At 61.9% G+C, this 16,774-nt stretch overlaps 2 protein-coding genes across 2 annotated transcripts in view; one reads left to right on the forward strand and one right to left on the reverse strand.

Annotated features, from left to right (window-relative positions):
* TSPEAR (thrombospondin type laminin G domain and EAR repeats) overlaps positions 1-3,254 on the forward strand; it is a 155,809-nt gene extending 152,555 nt beyond the window's left edge. The window contains exon 12 of the mRNA XM_060641014.3: positions 748-3,254. Coding sequence (XP_060496997.3) covers positions 748-901 — 154 coding nt within the window. The 3' untranslated portion in view covers positions 902-3,254. The remainder of the gene's footprint in view (positions 1-747) is intronic.
* A 6,712-nt stretch (positions 3,255-9,966) lies between these two features.
* Positions 9,967-15,731, reverse strand: LRRC3 (leucine rich repeat containing 3). Its single transcript, XM_060640597.3, has 2 exons — positions 15,571-15,731; positions 9,967-14,931 (listed from the first exon to the last, which is right to left on the reverse strand). Exon 2 carries the CDS (start codon positions 14,771-14,773, stop codon positions 14,000-14,002), a length of 774 nt encoding a protein of 257 aa, XP_060496580.1. The 5' UTR covers positions 14,774-14,931; positions 15,571-15,731; the 3' UTR covers positions 9,967-13,999.
* Between the last annotated feature and the right edge of the window lie 1,043 nt (positions 15,732-16,774).

A 16,774-nucleotide genomic window follows, 5' to 3' on the forward strand; every position in this document is an offset into this window, starting at 1 on the left:
GTGTCTCCCCAGACTTAAAGGCTGTTTAAAGGCCCCGCCCCTTGTGGAACAGCCCCGCCCTTCCTTCCCCGTCAGAACAGGACCTGCCCAGGCCTTTCTGGGAAGTTTCTGGACAAATACCAAATGAAAACCATGGTGCCCTTTGACCCAGGTGCCCGCCGTGGGAACCCCACCTTAGAAAGTGAAGCCACCGCCAGTGGACCCCTTTTGGAGGGCAAACCCTAGAACGACTGATGGCCACACATGGTGGGCAGGTGTGGGGGCCCAAAGTGGGGAGGGGGCCGGGCTGCAGAGCCCCTGTAAACAGACGGCACGATGGTGATGCCCTTGTGGTGACAGGTATGTGTTTGAGGGCAGGTGCTCACTGTCAACACCGACCCCAGGAGTAGGGGAGGCCCTGGCTCAGCCCCTACAATGAACCTTCTGGAACCGCCGGGATCCCCTCCACGTCCCCCCTGCCCGTTGAGGGGGGGTGCCTGCCGCACGGCACTCTGGACCAGGGGCAGAATCTGGGATGGATGCGAGGAGCTGCGGGGTCTGGGACAGGGCAGGGTCCCCCTTCCTGCCTCAGTTTCCCTCTCTGCAGGCTGACTGTGGTGCGGAGAGCTTGTGCAGCCCCGGGGGGGCAGGTGGGGCGGAGGGGCAGGAGCAGGCCCGGAGAGGGTCCTGGAGGGTCCCGCTCGGACACCCAGTGGGCACCTCGCCCCCTGCCTGTGGCCGGCCAGGCTGACGGTATGTCTCCGGCAGGTGGCAGGGGTATGAAGGGTTCGTGGCCGTGCACAGCCTCCCGACCTTCGGCTGCAGAGACTGGGAGACCTTCCGCACAGCGGCGGGTTCCTACCTCGTCTACTCCAGCGCGAAGGAGCCCCGCTCCCGGGTGCTGAAGCTGAGGACGGGGTGAGGGCACCGGCGCCCCTCCCGGAGCCCTGGGAGAAGCCGGCCCTTTCTGGGCCCTGGCCCTCGTCCGGGGGGCCGTCCGTCCACCTCTCTGCCCCGGTGACCGTCGCGGCGGATTTGGGGGCTCCGCGGGCGGTCGGGCCGGAGTCCGGTGCTGCCCTGCGAGCCCGGGCGGGCTGCCCGGGGTTCGCCTCAAGGGAGAAGTTCATACAAAATTTTACCTCAGAACCAGCGGGACCTCCCCACGGTCCTCCCGGCCCACCCGGGCGCGGGCACAGGCTTCACGCGGATTCACGTATCTCACACCGGCTATTTATTGTATACTGTCTGTACAGAAATATATTTATGACGCTCTTTACCAAAGGCCTGAAGGCGTCTGCGTGTTTGTGGGGGGGACGGTTCACTCGGCCAGCGCGGTGGGATGTGCCCTCGGGTCCCGGGTCACCGAGCCGGAGGGCGCCCCTCCTCTGCAGGGACTCGCTGCCTCTTCTGGCCTCGGTTTAGCCAGGAATGCGGCGGGGGTCGGTTTCAGGGAGGAACCAGCGGTGCGGGGACTGGGTCCCACCCCATCCCACCCCGTGCAAAGCCACGCAGGCCGGCTCCCTGGTCACTGCACTGGCCTCGTGGACGTGCGGGGTGCACTGGGGACACCTCCTCGGGGCCCGTGCTCACTCAGCTCCCATGTCTAACGCCCCAGCCCTGCCCTGCGGGGGCCTCCTGCCTCCCTGGGCGCGACAGGACACACGCCCTCGCAATCTGCGTGTAAAAGAACTTTCATGTGCTGCAGCCTTTGCTGGGAAGGCCTGTGGGGTGAGGACCAGGCCAGGCCTATTCCATCACCCATGGCCACGGGCTCCAGGAGAGCGAGGGCCGGGGAGGGATGTGGAGCCGGGCCACTGCCCGAGCTCAGGGACCCACCCTTGGTTTGGTACTCTGCTGTTTCTTTCAAGTTTCAACTCTCGGTGATCTTTGCCCAAGATCACAGAGCAGGGGGCACGGCGCAGCCCCAGCTGTCGCCGGGGTCTGGCTCCCCACGGCCACGTGCATGTGAGAACGGGGTGCCCTTCCCGCTCCCAGGAAGGAAACCTACCCCACGCCTCCTCCGGCCAGGCCAGAGTTGGGATTTCAATACGGATTTCCAAAAGCTGAGATTTTTCTGAGCCCCCTTCAGGCCAATAAGCGGACCGTGTACCTCGGGGAGGGCTGGAGCTGACCCCGGACGAGGATGTCCCTCCCCAGGGAGAGCCGCAGAGGGCAGGGGGGCCTGGGGCTCGAGGGAGGTCTGGGCCAGGTGGTGATGGCGACAGCCGGTCCAGGGACAGCCGGCCGAGGGTGCCACATAAAAATGCAGGCTCTCCAGCTAAATCTGAATCACAAGTAAACCACGGATGCTGTTTTTAGTATATGTGAACCCCAAATACTGCACGGAACATACACTAAAGGGGTATTTGTCGTTCCCCTGAAATTCAGATTCAAAGCGGTGTCCTGCACTCCCAGAGAGGGGTCGTGGGGAGACGAGACCTTCTTAGGGCCAACGGGGGGCGGGGGCTCTGATTTTATCTGAGATTTGACACAAGGAAGAAAGAGACCCCACGGGCTGGGGTGGCCTGCCGGGGGGCGGGCAGCCCTCGGGCAGGGTCGGCAGAGGGCACTGGTGGGTGGTCATCTTGGGGGCTTATTCCACAGGTGCCTCCACACAGGAGAGGGGAGGCCGGCCCGGGATGGTTACTTTTATGTGTCAACCGGGAGGATGTTTCTGGATGAGATTAACACACATCACAGGAGTCTGGGTAAAGCAGGTGGCCTTCCGCAATGCAGGGGCCTCACCCAATCAGGTGAAGGGAGGAATGGAACAAAAGACCAGCCTCCCCGGCAAGGGGGATTCTCCTGCCTTCAGACCGGAATGCACCTTCGGCCCTGCCAGATCTCCCCCCGGCCGGTGGCCCTCAGCAGCCGCTGAAATCCTCTGCACCCGGTCCCTGTGACAAAGCTCTTGTCTCTACACATCCCGTCCTGGCGGTTTTGATGCTCTGGAGAGGCCTGGTGAACACAAGGGGCTAACAGGCAACGGCCCGCAGGAGTCCCACTTGCCACTTCCTGATCACCCAGCCTCAGTTTACCCGTGGGGGAGGGGCCAGCCGGGCGCCACCCCACGCAGCTTCTCTCCCCCCGGAGTGACCCAGACGTACACCAGCGGCCTCTCTGCCAGGCTGGTGTTGCTGTGTGTCTGGCTCGCCATGGGGGACGAGCCCAGGGAGGAAGGAGGCAGGTGACAGCGGCACATACGGTGGGAGCCACCTCATCCTTCCCGGGACTTTGCAAGCAAACGGTGCCTCCGCGTCTTTGGCACAGAACCTGATCTCTGTTCTACTGGGTGGAAACACAAAAGTGTAAATCAAGATCTGTTTAAAGTACAAATGCGAGCAAGAGGGGAAGCGGAGAGAACACTAAAATATTTACATCTTTTCAAGTAAGCTCTCCTGGCTTTTGTCCGTTGATGAGCATTTGCAAGGCGGCCTGCGCTTTCCCATGAATTCGTGCGTGGTTTGACGTGGCCACCTTCTTGTCCCTTTGGCAGCTGAGCCGCATTTCCCCGAGGCGGTATTCCGGAGCGTGCCGGGCTGGGCGCCTTTTGTTAACCCGTGGGACTCTCAACCGTCTTTACGGCGGTAAATAACTTGAAGGACGTGTTGGTACAGCTGCAGTTCTCTTGGGGTCATTTCTCCGAAGTCGCGACTTCCGGGAGAAATGTCCGTGAAAACTTCTGCACGGACTTCTCACTCCCAGGGCTCCCTCCTGAAGCCCGGACGAGGCTCGGCACGACCAGGGTGCGGGATCACACCCGCCCCGTCAGCCCGGCCAACGTGGGGCTTCGCCCATTTCACCATCCGCCAGGTCCGCACGTGGAGTGCCCTGGCAAGGTCGCGTGTTCACCGCGGTCGACACTCGACACTTCCGGCGCGATGGGCTCCTCTTCCGGGCACCTCTTAACCTCGGCACCACCAACATCCCCCTCACCCTCTGCCACACATGCACGTGTATACCTCACATACATGCATGTCCCCCCCAGGCATACATGCCTGCACCCACGCACACACACACAGACGTACGCACCTGCACACACACACCCATGCACATCCCCCTCACAGACACACCCACTCATGCACACACACATATCCACCCCATGCACACACGTGCACATGTATGCACACACACACCTCATATACATGCACACCCACACCCACCCACACACGTGCACACACCCCCACATACTCCCTCCACATACACACATACCCACTGATGCACATGCACATGTCCACCCCATGCACACATATGCACATATACGCACATACCACTTCACACGCACGCACACCTACACACACCCACACACATGCACATCCCCCACACATACATAGACACCCACTCACGCACACGCACACGCACGCACACACACATACACATACCTTCCACTCAAACACATATTCACTCATCCACACATGCCTACACACACGTACACGCGCCCACGCATATACACCTGCATGTGAACACACACCCATGCACACGTGCATATACACTCTTACATGTGCGCAAATGCACATATACCCCACAGCTGTGCACACACACACGCACACAGGTGTGTACAAACCTTCCAGGCCCTTCTAGCCAGGGACCGTGTCTTGGGCATGTCCCCAAGGTGCCCTGGGCGCTCCCAACCGTCCCCAGGGTGCAGGTGCCCCGAGTGCTCCGCACCGTCCCCAGGGCAGGTGCCCGGAGTGCTCCCCGGCGTCCCCTTCTCTAGTTGTATGTTGCTGAGAAGACCGTCCAGCGGGACCGTGAAGTGCACACATTTCCTGTGAGATGGAGCGGGGTCAAGCCCTGTTTCTTCTCTTTACTGTTTGAACTCGAGCAAGTATCCGAGCCCCTCAACCTTGGTCTCCTGGGGTCCCTCACATCTAAAATAGGGGACCCCTCATCCCTGGGGCTGCAGCATGAGGACGTGGTATGGCCGCTGCGTGGCCCGGGGCACATTCCCGGACACACGAGTAGGCCACGGTTGGACCGGGCTCGTGGCCACTTACCTGCTCAGGTGTGTTTTCCTAAACAAACTTGGATTACGTAAAATCACTTTTGAAAGAGAAAGACAGGCTGTCCTACTTCTGAACGTGGATTCCTTGCCTTAAACCACATGCTAGCAAATCAGCAACACACAACGCCCAAGGGGGTTTCCCCGCTCCAGGGAGGACCGTTTCGTACTGGGACAGCCCCTAAAATGATCCGTTATGATCAGCAGCTCGTAAGCGAGCCCGGAGCGAAAGGGCGTCTCGGCAAGGCGCGTGGCTCCGTGACTCCGAAGCAGCTCCTTAATTTTGCCCTCATTGTTGTTTAATTTTACTTTGATTTCATTTTATTTAATTAAGACGCACGGACCGTAAGGGTCCCGTTCAGTGAGTTTTGCCAATTATGCAAATCCAGACAACCAGCCCCGGACAAGGTCTAGAGTCTTTCCGGGGGGCCCCCCAGGCCCCCTGGGGCCCCGTTCCGGCCCATCCCGGCCGCGCCACCTCCCGCCTCTGTCGCCGGCAAGCTTTGTCACCCTCGGGTTCCCTTCAGTGGGGTGCACACTCGCACTCCCGTGTGCCTCTGTTACTCTGCTACGTGGTGGCCATGCCTGCACTTTGCTCATTCTTATTACCGACTTTATTGTTCACTTTGTCGCTTTCTCCCCTGGTAGGACTAGCTCATCGCTTGTGCACCCGTTGACGGGCCTGCGGGTGCTTTCCCGAGTGCGACGGCGGCAAACGTCACGGGGCGCTTGCGTGCGGCACGTGATTTCCCCTCTCTGGGTGCGTATCTAGTGGTGAAGCTGCTGGGTCCCAGGACAGGCAACAGCTGGGCTTTAGGAGCCAGCCGTCCTCCAAAGGCCTGGCGCATGCGTGGTAACCAGGTAAATCGCGGTGACACCGTGCATGCGCGGGAGTCCAGGCGGCCCGGCCTCTGGCTGAGAGCACAGGACGAGGAGGCGCCGTGTGGGGAGAGGACAGCGCGGGGACGCCTTGCAGATGGCCTCTCTGCCCGGTGGGAAAGTGCTGGAGGGTCAGTGGAGACCTGCCCGAAGTCGTCAGAGAACCTTGTGGGCTCGGCTGGCCCTAGGCACGTACAAGGACCCGAGCCTGACTGGTCCTGCCTCGTCCCCAGGGAGGGAGGGCAGCAGATGCCGGGGAGAGGAACACCGCCCGCCACGTCCACCCAACAACAGGCTGGGCCCCCTGTGCCAGTCTCCTGTGGCCTCTGTCACAAACTATCACACACTCAGTGGCCGAAAGCAACAGAAATGTATCGTCTTATAATTCTGGGGCTCAGAAGTCCCACCTGGGTCTCGCTGAGCCAAAGTCAAGGTGTGGGCGGGGCTGCATTCCCCCTGGAGGCTCCGGGGGAGAACCCCTTCCCTGTCTCCTCCGGCTTCCGGAAGCGAACCTCTCCTTGACTCGAGGTCCCTTCTCCATCTTCGCGGCCAGGAGCGGGAGGCCCGACGCCCTCTCTCTGGATTGCTTTACCCTGGCTCCTCCCCCCACCTCGTCCACCAGCAACAATCTCGAGCAAGACGCCCACAGGGATGACACAGGATAGCGTCCCTTTCCCAAGGCCAGCTGGCCGGGACCCCTAATCCCACCTTGCTGTGAGACCTGATGCATTTACAGGTTCTGGGGACTGGAGGAGGGCGTCCTTGAGGCCGAGCACTCCCAGGGGCTTTGACCCCTCCCCACTCCTACCCCTCCTGCCTGGGCCCCGGACCCCCTTCTGTGCCCCCAGCACTGGCAGAAGTCGGGTGCCGTCCTGTGCGGGCAGAGGGGCAGAGCCGCGTTCAATCATGACCCTCAAGGTCTCACCCAACAGAGTGTGGTGTTTGCAAAGACGGTCGCCCTGTGCACAAACACAAACAGTGCCTGGTTAAAACTGCCCGGCTCCTTAGATGAACTCTAAGGAGACCCCAAAACTCACACTCCTAGAGACGAGATTCGGACAAACCCTCCAGTGACACCTCACACTGTCACTATTTCCTACATGTGTGGTTTTTGTGCATGTTGACCAAAAGCTCAGCGCTGTCCCTTTTAATGATGAACAGAGAAATCCACAGAACGCTTCAAAGAATTAACACAAAAAAAATACCTTGAAAAATAAGGGAAATCCTGGCCTCCAGGTATTAAATTATATAAAAACAATTCAATTTGGTCTTGCCATAAATTTGGAGAAGTTAAAGTTCCAGGTGTCAGAAAAAAAAAGATTCTGAAATGGAATTTTTTTCTATTTGGAGGGAAACTTTTTTTTTAATGTTTATATTTGAGAGACAGAGCATGAGCAGGGTCCGAGGAGCAGAGAGAGAGAGAGGGAGACACAGAATCCAAAGCAGGCTCCAGGCTCTGAGCCGTCAGCACAGAGCCCGATGCGGGCCTCGAACTCACAAACCGCAAGATCGTGACCTGAGCCAAAGTCGGATGCTCAACTGACAGCCACCCAGGCGCCCCTGGAGAGAAACTTTTTAAAGGTAAACACAAGAGCAGTAAATGGAAAGGGAAGACTATATATTTGTCAAATAGATATTTATATATATTTTAAAAATATCAATAAAGTTGAAATACCAGCACACTGGTACATCCAGGGCTTGACTGGTTCAAATGGCCGACACCCGAGGTCCGAGGCCCTGAGGCCCACAGCCAAGCGGGAGCAGAGCACGGGAACCAGAGCAAAGAGCGCGAGCAAACATCCACAGCAGAGGAAATCCGAACGGTGGAAAACAGGCTTAAATTCTGATGACTTAAACCCACTTGGAATGGAATGGATGTCACAACGGCAGGTGCTCCTGGGCCCGCCGCGGTGACAGGACCGGCCCGGCCTTCCCATGGGGCCACATAGTTAAAACCTGAGCAGAGCGGCTCCTGTCAACAAAGCAAGTCATTGGCTTGGAAAACCTCACGTTTGGTGTCCTAATTATTGTGACATGTGACTGACAGGCTGTGATTCTCGGCCCAGAGCAAGGACAGGAGGTCTGGTGTCCGTCCCGAGCCCTCGCTCCAGCAACTCCAGCGAGCAGCTCTGGAGAGACCAGAGAGCAGGGGAGGCTGGGGCGGGGCGGGGGAGCCTGGCCCCGGCTGACCACACGCAGGGCATGTCAGCACCACCAACCCCGGGAGACGGCAGGATCCAGCCCTCCGGCCGAGCAAGGCCCACCCTGGTGGTGCCCAGGAGTGGGCGCAGAGGGGGTGCTGGCAGATGTGAGACAGCAGGAGTGCTGAGGGCCCTGGAGGGCAGGACAGCGTGTGCCCATCCAAGGGGGCCACGGCCAGCTCACCCGTGTGGATGGAGGGCACGGTGGGGGCCGGGCAGCGGTGCGGGGGGCCCGGGGGGCTCGCCCTGTGTGTGGGCTCCGACAGCCGGCCCTCGGGGGAGTCCAGCACCGAGGTGGCCGCTGTTCAGGGATGTCCCAGGGGCCTCCTCCCTTTGGAAGGAATCTCCCTGCTCTTCCAGAAGCCTGTGGGGAGGGACAGGGTGAGGAGGGGAGGGGCAGGGTCTCGGTGAGCACCCTCATTGGCCCCAGCCTCCTCGGGCTGGCTGGGAGCTGGCGGCCGGGTGGGCTTCACGAGGTGAGAGGCTTTCCACAGGTGACCTACGGGCTGCGGACTCCGTTCTGGAGCCACGCCTGCCTGCCACAGTCACCAGCTGGGCGGACACACAGTCCCCACACCTCCACACAAACGCACTTTTCCCGCTCCGGGATTTTTGCCACACCTCAACTGCTCAGAAGCCTCTGCCGGCTGCTGAGGTTTCAGAGACGTCCGACGTCTGTCTGCCCCGACGTCTGTCTGCCGTCCACAACCAGCCGGGCATTCACCAGCCCGCAGGACCTCGGGGAAGTCATCTAATGTCCCCGCCCCCTGCCACTGCCTGCGGCCACACGGCACACCGCCCCCCCCCTCCCCCCGGCCAGGCTGTTTCTCCCTCCCTTCGCCGGCCCAGCGTCTCCAACAGGGTCAGGAGAGCTCAGCCCAGTGGGCCTCTCGCTCTGGGACACGGTCTCCCCACCTCCGTCGCACAGGTACCCAGCAGGCGCTAGGTGCCCGACCTGGCACCCGGCCCCTCGCCCGCTCCCTCCAGGTCAGTGTCGGTGCCAGGGTGACAGAGGCAGACCCCGCACTCCTGGCCTTGCCGGGCCGGGCCGTGGACGGGCTCTGCTCCTCCTGGCTCCCCTGGTGCTTCGACCTGGGGTGAAACCGAGGCCCGCCTCTGCTCTCTGACAGCCCTCGGGCCCGTCCTTCCCAGAGTGAGAACTTCCAGGCCTGGGCATCAGAAGGCCCAGATTCCTGCCCAGCCCAGCCCCACACAGCTGCCTCCCAAGTTGGGCATCTCTCCCCTCCAGACCTCAGAGTCTCGGCTTCTCGTCTGAAAATGGAAATATTCCCCACAGCGGCCAGGCCCCGGGGCGGGGGGGGGGAGTTCGCCAAGGCTGGCTCGAGAGCAGGCCGTCCCACCTGGGGCCTGGGGCTGCTGCAGGCCTCCCCGCCCACTTGCCGCAGGGCCCTGCACCCTCCTGACTCTGGTCCTGAGCTTGGGAAGAAAGCGCACACTGAGATCACAGGAACTCGTGCCCAGCAGGCGCGTTTACTGCGGGTTACGGTGATCTCGGTGACCCTCCCGCCAGCCTCCTGCCCCCACCGCCCTGTCCCCAGCAGCGGTTCGCTCCCACATGGCTAACAATCTCCTGGAGCGGGAGAGCGGAGCCTGGTTGTGGTGCCATCAATCGCCTGGGGTACAGACTCTCCCCGTGGTCAACCTCAAGCTGCCATGATGATGTCGACTGGCTCACAAGATGCCCTGCAACTTAACTATTGGCCGTCGTGAGCCGGTTGGAGCCTGTATGAGCTCTGTATGCACCCCTCTGCCACGCTGTGGGCTCTCAGGTGTGCTGGGTCCGGAAACTTCAGTACTGGCAAGGTCTGCAGCAAGGAGGAACGGGGGGCAGGTCTGGGTCGAGTGGGTCAGAGACGCAGATAACAGAATCCACTCCAGCCAACGTAAGCACAAAGGGGTTTATTGAGAGGTCAGAGGCAGCGGGGAGGGCAGTGAGACTTTGGACCCAGCTTCCGGGAAAGAGGACTACAGAAACCATGCCAGGCTCCCGCGTTTGCCGGGAGCTGCCACAAATCCAGAACATTCCATCTCTGCCACAGTCTGCCAAAGCAGCCCTGGCTTCTCCCCAGGTAACTCAGTCCAGGATCAACGCCTCCTGTAGATGCATCTGTCGAGAACCCGCGGCAAGGGAGCCCGGGGAGCAGGTGCAGGAAAGCCGGCAGGGCTGAGGCCGGCGCACAGCGCCCACCGAGCTGTCTCCGGTGCTCGTGACCGGGACCCAGCTCCACCTCTCAGATGCCCTCGCACCCCAGCCTCGACTTGGCTGATGCCCCAGCGTTCTGCTGACCCTCTGGGAGGAGCCGACCCCCTGCAGCCCCGCACTGGAGCGTCCGCATGCACACTCCTTAGACCGCGTGCGGAATCCAAGCCGCCACAGGGCGGAGCCAGAAGCGCTGTGCTGTGCAGCCCCTGCTCTCAACCGCCTGACTCCCCTCCCCTGCTGCCCGCAGTCACCTTCCATTAAGAAAAGCACACCCGAGGGCGCCCGGGGGGCTCGGTCGGCTGAGCGTCCGGCTTCGGCTCAGGTCTTGATCTCACGGTTCGTGGGTTCCAGCCCCGCGTCGGGCTCCGTGCTGGGAGCCTGCTTTGGATTCTGCGTCCCCCTCTCTCTCTGCCCCTCCCCTGCTTGCACTCTGTCTCTCTCTCAAAAATAAATAAAGAACATTTTTAAAAATTTTTAAAAAAAGAGGAAAATACACCTGGGTTTACCCAATCGCGTGTCTAATTTAAAACCATCATCCACCCTCACTGCAGGCCAACCTGGGGACTTAGGGCCCCATGGCGGGAGGCGGCCCCTGGCTCCAGGGCTTTAGAACAGAGTCTACAAGAGGAGCCCCCAGTCCCAGCCATGCAGGAACCCTGGCGGTGCACGTCCTGTCCTCCCCACGGAGCCCAGCTGGGAGCACCCTCCACGCAGGGGTCTTCTGCCCAGGAGCCCACCCACCAGGGACGGCCCCCGAGTGTCCAGATGGCCCATCCCCACCACTGGGCCACCCAAGGGAGCGACCCCAAAGCCCAAAGTGGAGGCAGGCTGGGGCACCAGGAGGCCACGAGTTATCAGGCGTCCCCTCCTAGGGTCAGGTTGGGGGTGGGACTCTGGGCTCCACGAGGCACATCCACGGTGAGGCTGGGGACCAAGGGAGCAGAAAGCCTCCCCCAGCCCAATCAGAGCAGCTGGGCAGGGAGACCAGGCTCCCCGAAGGGTTCCATGAGCCTCTCACGGCCCCTCGTCACCCCTCTGGCCCTCAGGCCTCCCTAGAAGCCAGACCCCTTCCACCAACCCCCATGGGAAGGAAGGGAGGCCCCATCACCACCCTGAGCTAGGGTGGCTGCTCCAACCTCCTGCCCCATGGGGAGCCCTGGAGTCACCCTGCCCTGACCCCCAGACCTTGTGACGTGTTACCTCCCACGGTAAACGGGCTTCACAGACTGGAATGCGTCTGTGCATGAAGAGCTTTGAAGGTCCCTTGTTTGGGGATCACAGTGAGAGCCAAGGGCCACCCACGTTCCACAAGGCTGTGACCCCACTACCCCTGAGACTGGCCAGCCAAGACACCCCCTTTGTCGCATACCTGACACTGTCACCACGGATTCTCCCTGGGAGGCCAGCTGGACCCTGCCCCGCCCCGGCAGATTTAAGATGGAAGTAAATGCCCACCGGTGCAGGGCTGGGGCCGCTCAGCCGTGGGACCCTTGGGGGCGTCCAGCGGGACGCACCCACACGTGGCAGTGAGGAGGGGGGTGGGCCCTGGCAGGGTGTCGTTAAGGGGTCCCTCAAGGGGAGGGGAAAGAGGGGAGATGATGATTGTAGCCCGGGAGGGCAGAGGGCTCCCGGGGACCAGGGGGGGAGCGCATGAGCAGGAAGGAGCTTCGTGGTCCCGGAGTTTAGGGACCCGGTGGTCTTCCTTGGAGGGAGGCGTGCGCTCTGGGACACCCCCTGAAGGGCGAGGTCCCGGAAAGGCCAGGAAGGCCTGGCAGCCGGACTCTGGCTCAGGGTACGAGGGAGAGGACCTTCTGGTGGGTCCAGGGTCCTCAACAAGGGCAAGGAGGGAAGGAGCCCCCACGCCCCGCGCACTCCCTGAAGAGCCACATTTGGGTGGAATCCAGGCTCTCTGGGCTCATTCTGGCGTAAGAGGAAATGTCGAGTTCCCTGGCAGGGGACAGGCCCCCCACAAAGCCAAGGCCTCCCTCACAGCACGGAGGCGTACCCACAGGACCCCGGCGGGGACCTGTAGCGTGTAGGTGCTACGGGTCCTGTGGCACCTGTAGCGGGTCACCTCCATCGGGCAAACCCACAGGTGGTGAGCTCCTCGGGTGGTGGCCCCCTTCTCCCCACCACATGCACCCTGGGCGGGTGGGGCCCCTGCCCTGCTGGTCAGCCAGCAGCAGCACCTACCTTAGTCCCTGGGAGTGTCGGGCTGCGGGAGGCGGCCCTGGGCCCTGCCCCCCATCCCTGCACACCTGATCTGGACAGGGGGCAAAGAAGTGGGGGGTTTGGGTGCGGGAGGGTATTTGGAAGCTGACAGCTGTTTCTTTTTAATGCACCATAACTGAAAAAATCATGACCTTGTTTGGACGAGCCTTTTGGGTCTCAGCCGGGGAATCTGACTCTCTGAATCAACACTCAGATAGGATCCCGTGTTCGTGTCCCATGTCAGATCATGTGACGCTTTCCGAGTACAGACCACCCTCTATTTTAATCCTTTCCAAGCATCTGCTCGATGAAACTTGTACCCTTTATACCTCAAGTTCATGAGCAATGTGTCCCAATTTTGTCTCCCCCCCCAAATATTTGAAGCAATTTAAAAATAAATACTCATACAAAAGACATCAAAAAATAAAACTGGGAAGACAGATCACAGTTACACAGGTGGAGGTAATGTCTGCCCCGAACATAAAGTTGTACAGGAATTAGCTCTGAGATTCCTGGTGGCAAAGGTGGAGACAGAGGCAGAGAGACAGAGAGAGGAAGGGACAGACTTCCTGTTGCTGGAGAAAGGTGGCATCCCGTTGACTGGCCTTGAGACACCAAATCCCAGTCCTCCTGTCCTGGAGAAGGACCTGCTTTGGGCATCAGTGAGTAGAAAAGCAAGGCACGGTATCGACCCAGGATGACGGGCCTTCCCCCAAACCAGGCTCGGACAGTGGCGGGACCGAGGGCAGGGACGCACCGGTCTGGCTGCGGACACCGCCCTCCTTGACGATCCACTCTGGACCTTTTTCGGGTTGCTGTCCGTGGTTTTCTCGGGTTTTGATTTTTACGATTTTTCCCCCTCTCCCCGGAGTGAAATTTCAGTACAAACGTTACTCTTAACAAACATTCTGAGAATAAACAAAGCTGTTCAAAGGTTAGTTTGAACTACGCTTTTTCACTTACCTCTCGAGAAAAACCTGGTCTCTACTACTCTGCTCTGGAAAGAGTTCTGCGGTCGGATGTGCTCAGGAACCGCTACTCGGGGGCAAGGCAACCCAGTTCTGCGGTGTAGGACTCTGCCGCCAACAGACCAGTCCGCGCCCCGCCCTCTGCGGGCTGACCTCACGCTCCCGGGCGCGAGTCCATTCTTCTCTGAACGCTGTTCACACCCTACGGACGCCACGGGGAAGCGGCCAGCTGAGTGCACGGGACGTGGAACGTCATGACAGGCGGCCTGGTGTTAAGTCCCGACTGGGTCGTTTCCCAACTGTGTCGTGGCGGGCGATGCCGCTTCTCCAAGCTTTGGTTTCCTGGCCCGTCAAGCGGGCCCGACGGTAACATGTTGGACTTGAAAGGCGGCGTGGTGACTAAAACACAACACGAGAGAGGGTTCTGGAAGGGCGGGGTGCTGCACAGAAGGGCTGTGGGGACCCGCCGCTCAGGGGTCTGGCAAGCAGGAGTCAGTCACCATCCTCTCCAAAAGCGCCGGGGGCCAGGCGGGCACTAGGGCGCGGGGCCGACGGGGTCCTTGGACGCGGGGGCGCTGGGCAGGGACTTCAGGTACTCCAGGTGCTTCCTGGCGTCCTCCTGGTTCTGGCGCACGTAGTACACGACGTAGGTGATCACCATGGCGAACCAGCCGAACATGGTGACCAGCATGGCCACGTCGGTGGTCTTGTGGTGGGTGCTGCAGAAGCTGACGCCGGAGTCGAGCGCCTGGATGAGCGGCTTGCCCACGTACTCGTCCCGCACGGCCGTGTGGCAGGCGATCTCGTCCACCGACTCGGGGTCCAGCTTCAGCTCCCACAGCGCCTCCTGCAGCGCACACTCGCAGTGCAGGGGGTTGTGGGACAGGCGGATCTTGGCGCTGAGCTTGCCCAGGGCATCCTTGGGAATCCTGCGGATGCGGTTATGAGACAGGTCCAGCAGCCGCAGGCCCCCGGCCAGGCCCGAGAAGGCAGCGGGGCCGATGGTCTCGATGGTGTTCTGGGACAAGTCCAGCTCTCTCAGCTGGTTCAGGTGCTGGAAGGCGCCGTTGGGGATGTGGGCGATCTTGTTGGCATCCAGCTTCAGGAGCACGGCGTCGGCAGGGATGTCCTTGGGGATCTCCTGCAGGCCCCTCGCGCTGCAGTGGACAGCCACGGCCCCAGCGTGGTCAGGGCACTGGCAGCCCTGTGGGCAGGAAGCGCCCAAGCGCAGGCAGAAGAGGAGGAGGAGGCAAGACCCTCCCGTGGGGCCCGGTGGGGCTGAGGGGCTCTGCTTGCCCACGGGGCCCATGCTGACCACGCCTGGGGACACACGACAGCGTCCGCTCACTCAGTGCTGCAGAGCTGCGTCTTTCCCCGCTCCCCCGGCCGCCGCTGCGCAAGCGACCATGGGACACACACATGAACTCTCGTTCCTCGCGTGCCAGGAAAAGCGGGGTTCCGTCAGTTCTAAAAGAGAGCAGCGAGCAGCATCAGTGACCGTGCTCCAGCAGGGAACCCCGGGGCACTCTGACTTTGGGGGGCATGTCACGGGCACACTGAAGCATCTGACCAGCGGGGGTCTCTGTAACTTATTTCCAGGGATTCCCAACGCCACCCAGAAGAGCAAGGACAGGTCGTGCCGACCGCTGGCTGGGTCCAGGAACCCTGGACACACCCACTGCACACCTAGGGGACCAGGGGCTTGCCCGGCCGGGCGAGGGTCCGCCGCCCCCCAGCTGCTCAAGGCTGGAAACCGAGAGGACCGGGCTGCAGGGTTCTCTTAAGAAACCGTAATGCAGGGCGGCCGGATGAGCCACCGACTGGCGGCGCTCCCTCTGACCGCCCTCGGGGAAGTGTAGTAAGAGCTAAAGGTCCTCTTTGTCAGCCCCGACAGGACGGAGCACGCGGCAGCGGGGGCGGCGCCTTTTTATTTCAGTTGTGTTAGAGAAAGAAGGAAACCGAGAACAGAAAAGCCAAGCCCTGGGCGCGCGGCCGCGCTGGGGCGTGGAGTGGCGGCGCCGCGCGCCGGGCCTGGCGGGCGGGGCTCGGACCCCGCGACCCCCGCGACCCCCGCGACCCCCGCGACCCCCGGGGCGGGGGCTTTACCTGCGCGGCCGCCTCCGGACACCGTTCTGCGCGACGCTCCCGGCCGCTCGAGCCCGACCCGAGCCACACCCCGGTGCGGAGGCGACCCCGGGCCTGCGCCCACCTCTGCGGCCGCTCGGGACGCGCGCGGCTCTGCCTGCGGCTCCGCGAGGCGGGGCCTCGGGCGGGGGCGGGGCCTGAGGACGAGGGGCAGGGCCTGGGGGCGGGGCTGCAAGGGCGAGACGGGGTGGGGCCTGTGGGCGAGGCCTGCGGTGGGGGCGGAGCTGCAAGGGCAGGAAGGCGAGGAGCCGGGGATAGGGCGGGGCTGGAGGCGGGGCTGTAAGAAGAGGTGGGGCGGGGCCTGGGTGCGGCGAGGGGGCGGGGCTGTGAGGCACAATGGGGCGGGGCCTGGGCGGAGTCTTGGATGGGGCGGGTTTGGGGCGGGGCTGTGATGCATCGTGGGGTGGGGTCTGGGGCGGGGTCTGAGGCCGTGGTGGGGCGGGGCGGGCCTTAAGGCAGAATCTGGGACGGGGCGGGGATTGAGGCGGAGGAGGGGCGGAGCGGGGCTCGGACGGAGTCTGCAGAGGGGTGGGGCCAGGGCAAAGAGGGGCCTGTGGGACAGGGGCGGGGCCTGGGCGGAGTCTGGGGTCTGTTGGGGGGAGGTGGCACCGTTAGACCGGAGGTGGGGCGGGGTCTCGGAGGCTGTGGGCGGGGCTGAGGGCGGGCCGTAGGGCCGCAGACCCAGTCCCCGCCCTGCCGCCCGGCTCTGAGGCTGGGGGCGGTGGGTGTCGGGCGGAGACCGAAAAACCGGTGGTTTTTCCCGCAGGTCCGCTGCCCGCGGCCCCCGAGGCTGGTTAGTGAGGTTGGGTCTCCGCCCGGCTGGGTCCTGCCCCAGCCCCCACCCTCTCAGGTCCTGGCGAGGGAATGTGGGGGTGGGGTCTAGCGTTTAAGCTGGATCAGAGCCCTCTCCAGGGTTTCAAAAGCATCTTTATTGTGGTGTAATGACACACCTATTTGCATTCGCTGTGTTTGACACCTGCATGCACGCGTGAAGCCATCACCACGAATAATGCAATAAATAGCCCAGAGTTTCCCCTTTCCCTCCAGCCCCCTCCCCAGGCAAGTACCTGCTGAGCCCAGTCCATGAGCTCGCGCTTGCTGGAACTTGTATAGGCGGAGTCTAGCTCATTTCTCTCTGCACTCCTGGTACTGCAGCAGTCGATGG

This window comes from Panthera onca, chromosome C2 (genome assembly GCF_046562875.1).
Source record: "Panthera onca isolate mPanOnc1 chromosome C2, mPanOnc1 haplotype 2, whole genome shotgun sequence".
Taxonomy (NCBI): Eukaryota; Metazoa; Chordata; class Mammalia; order Carnivora; family Felidae; genus Panthera; species Panthera onca.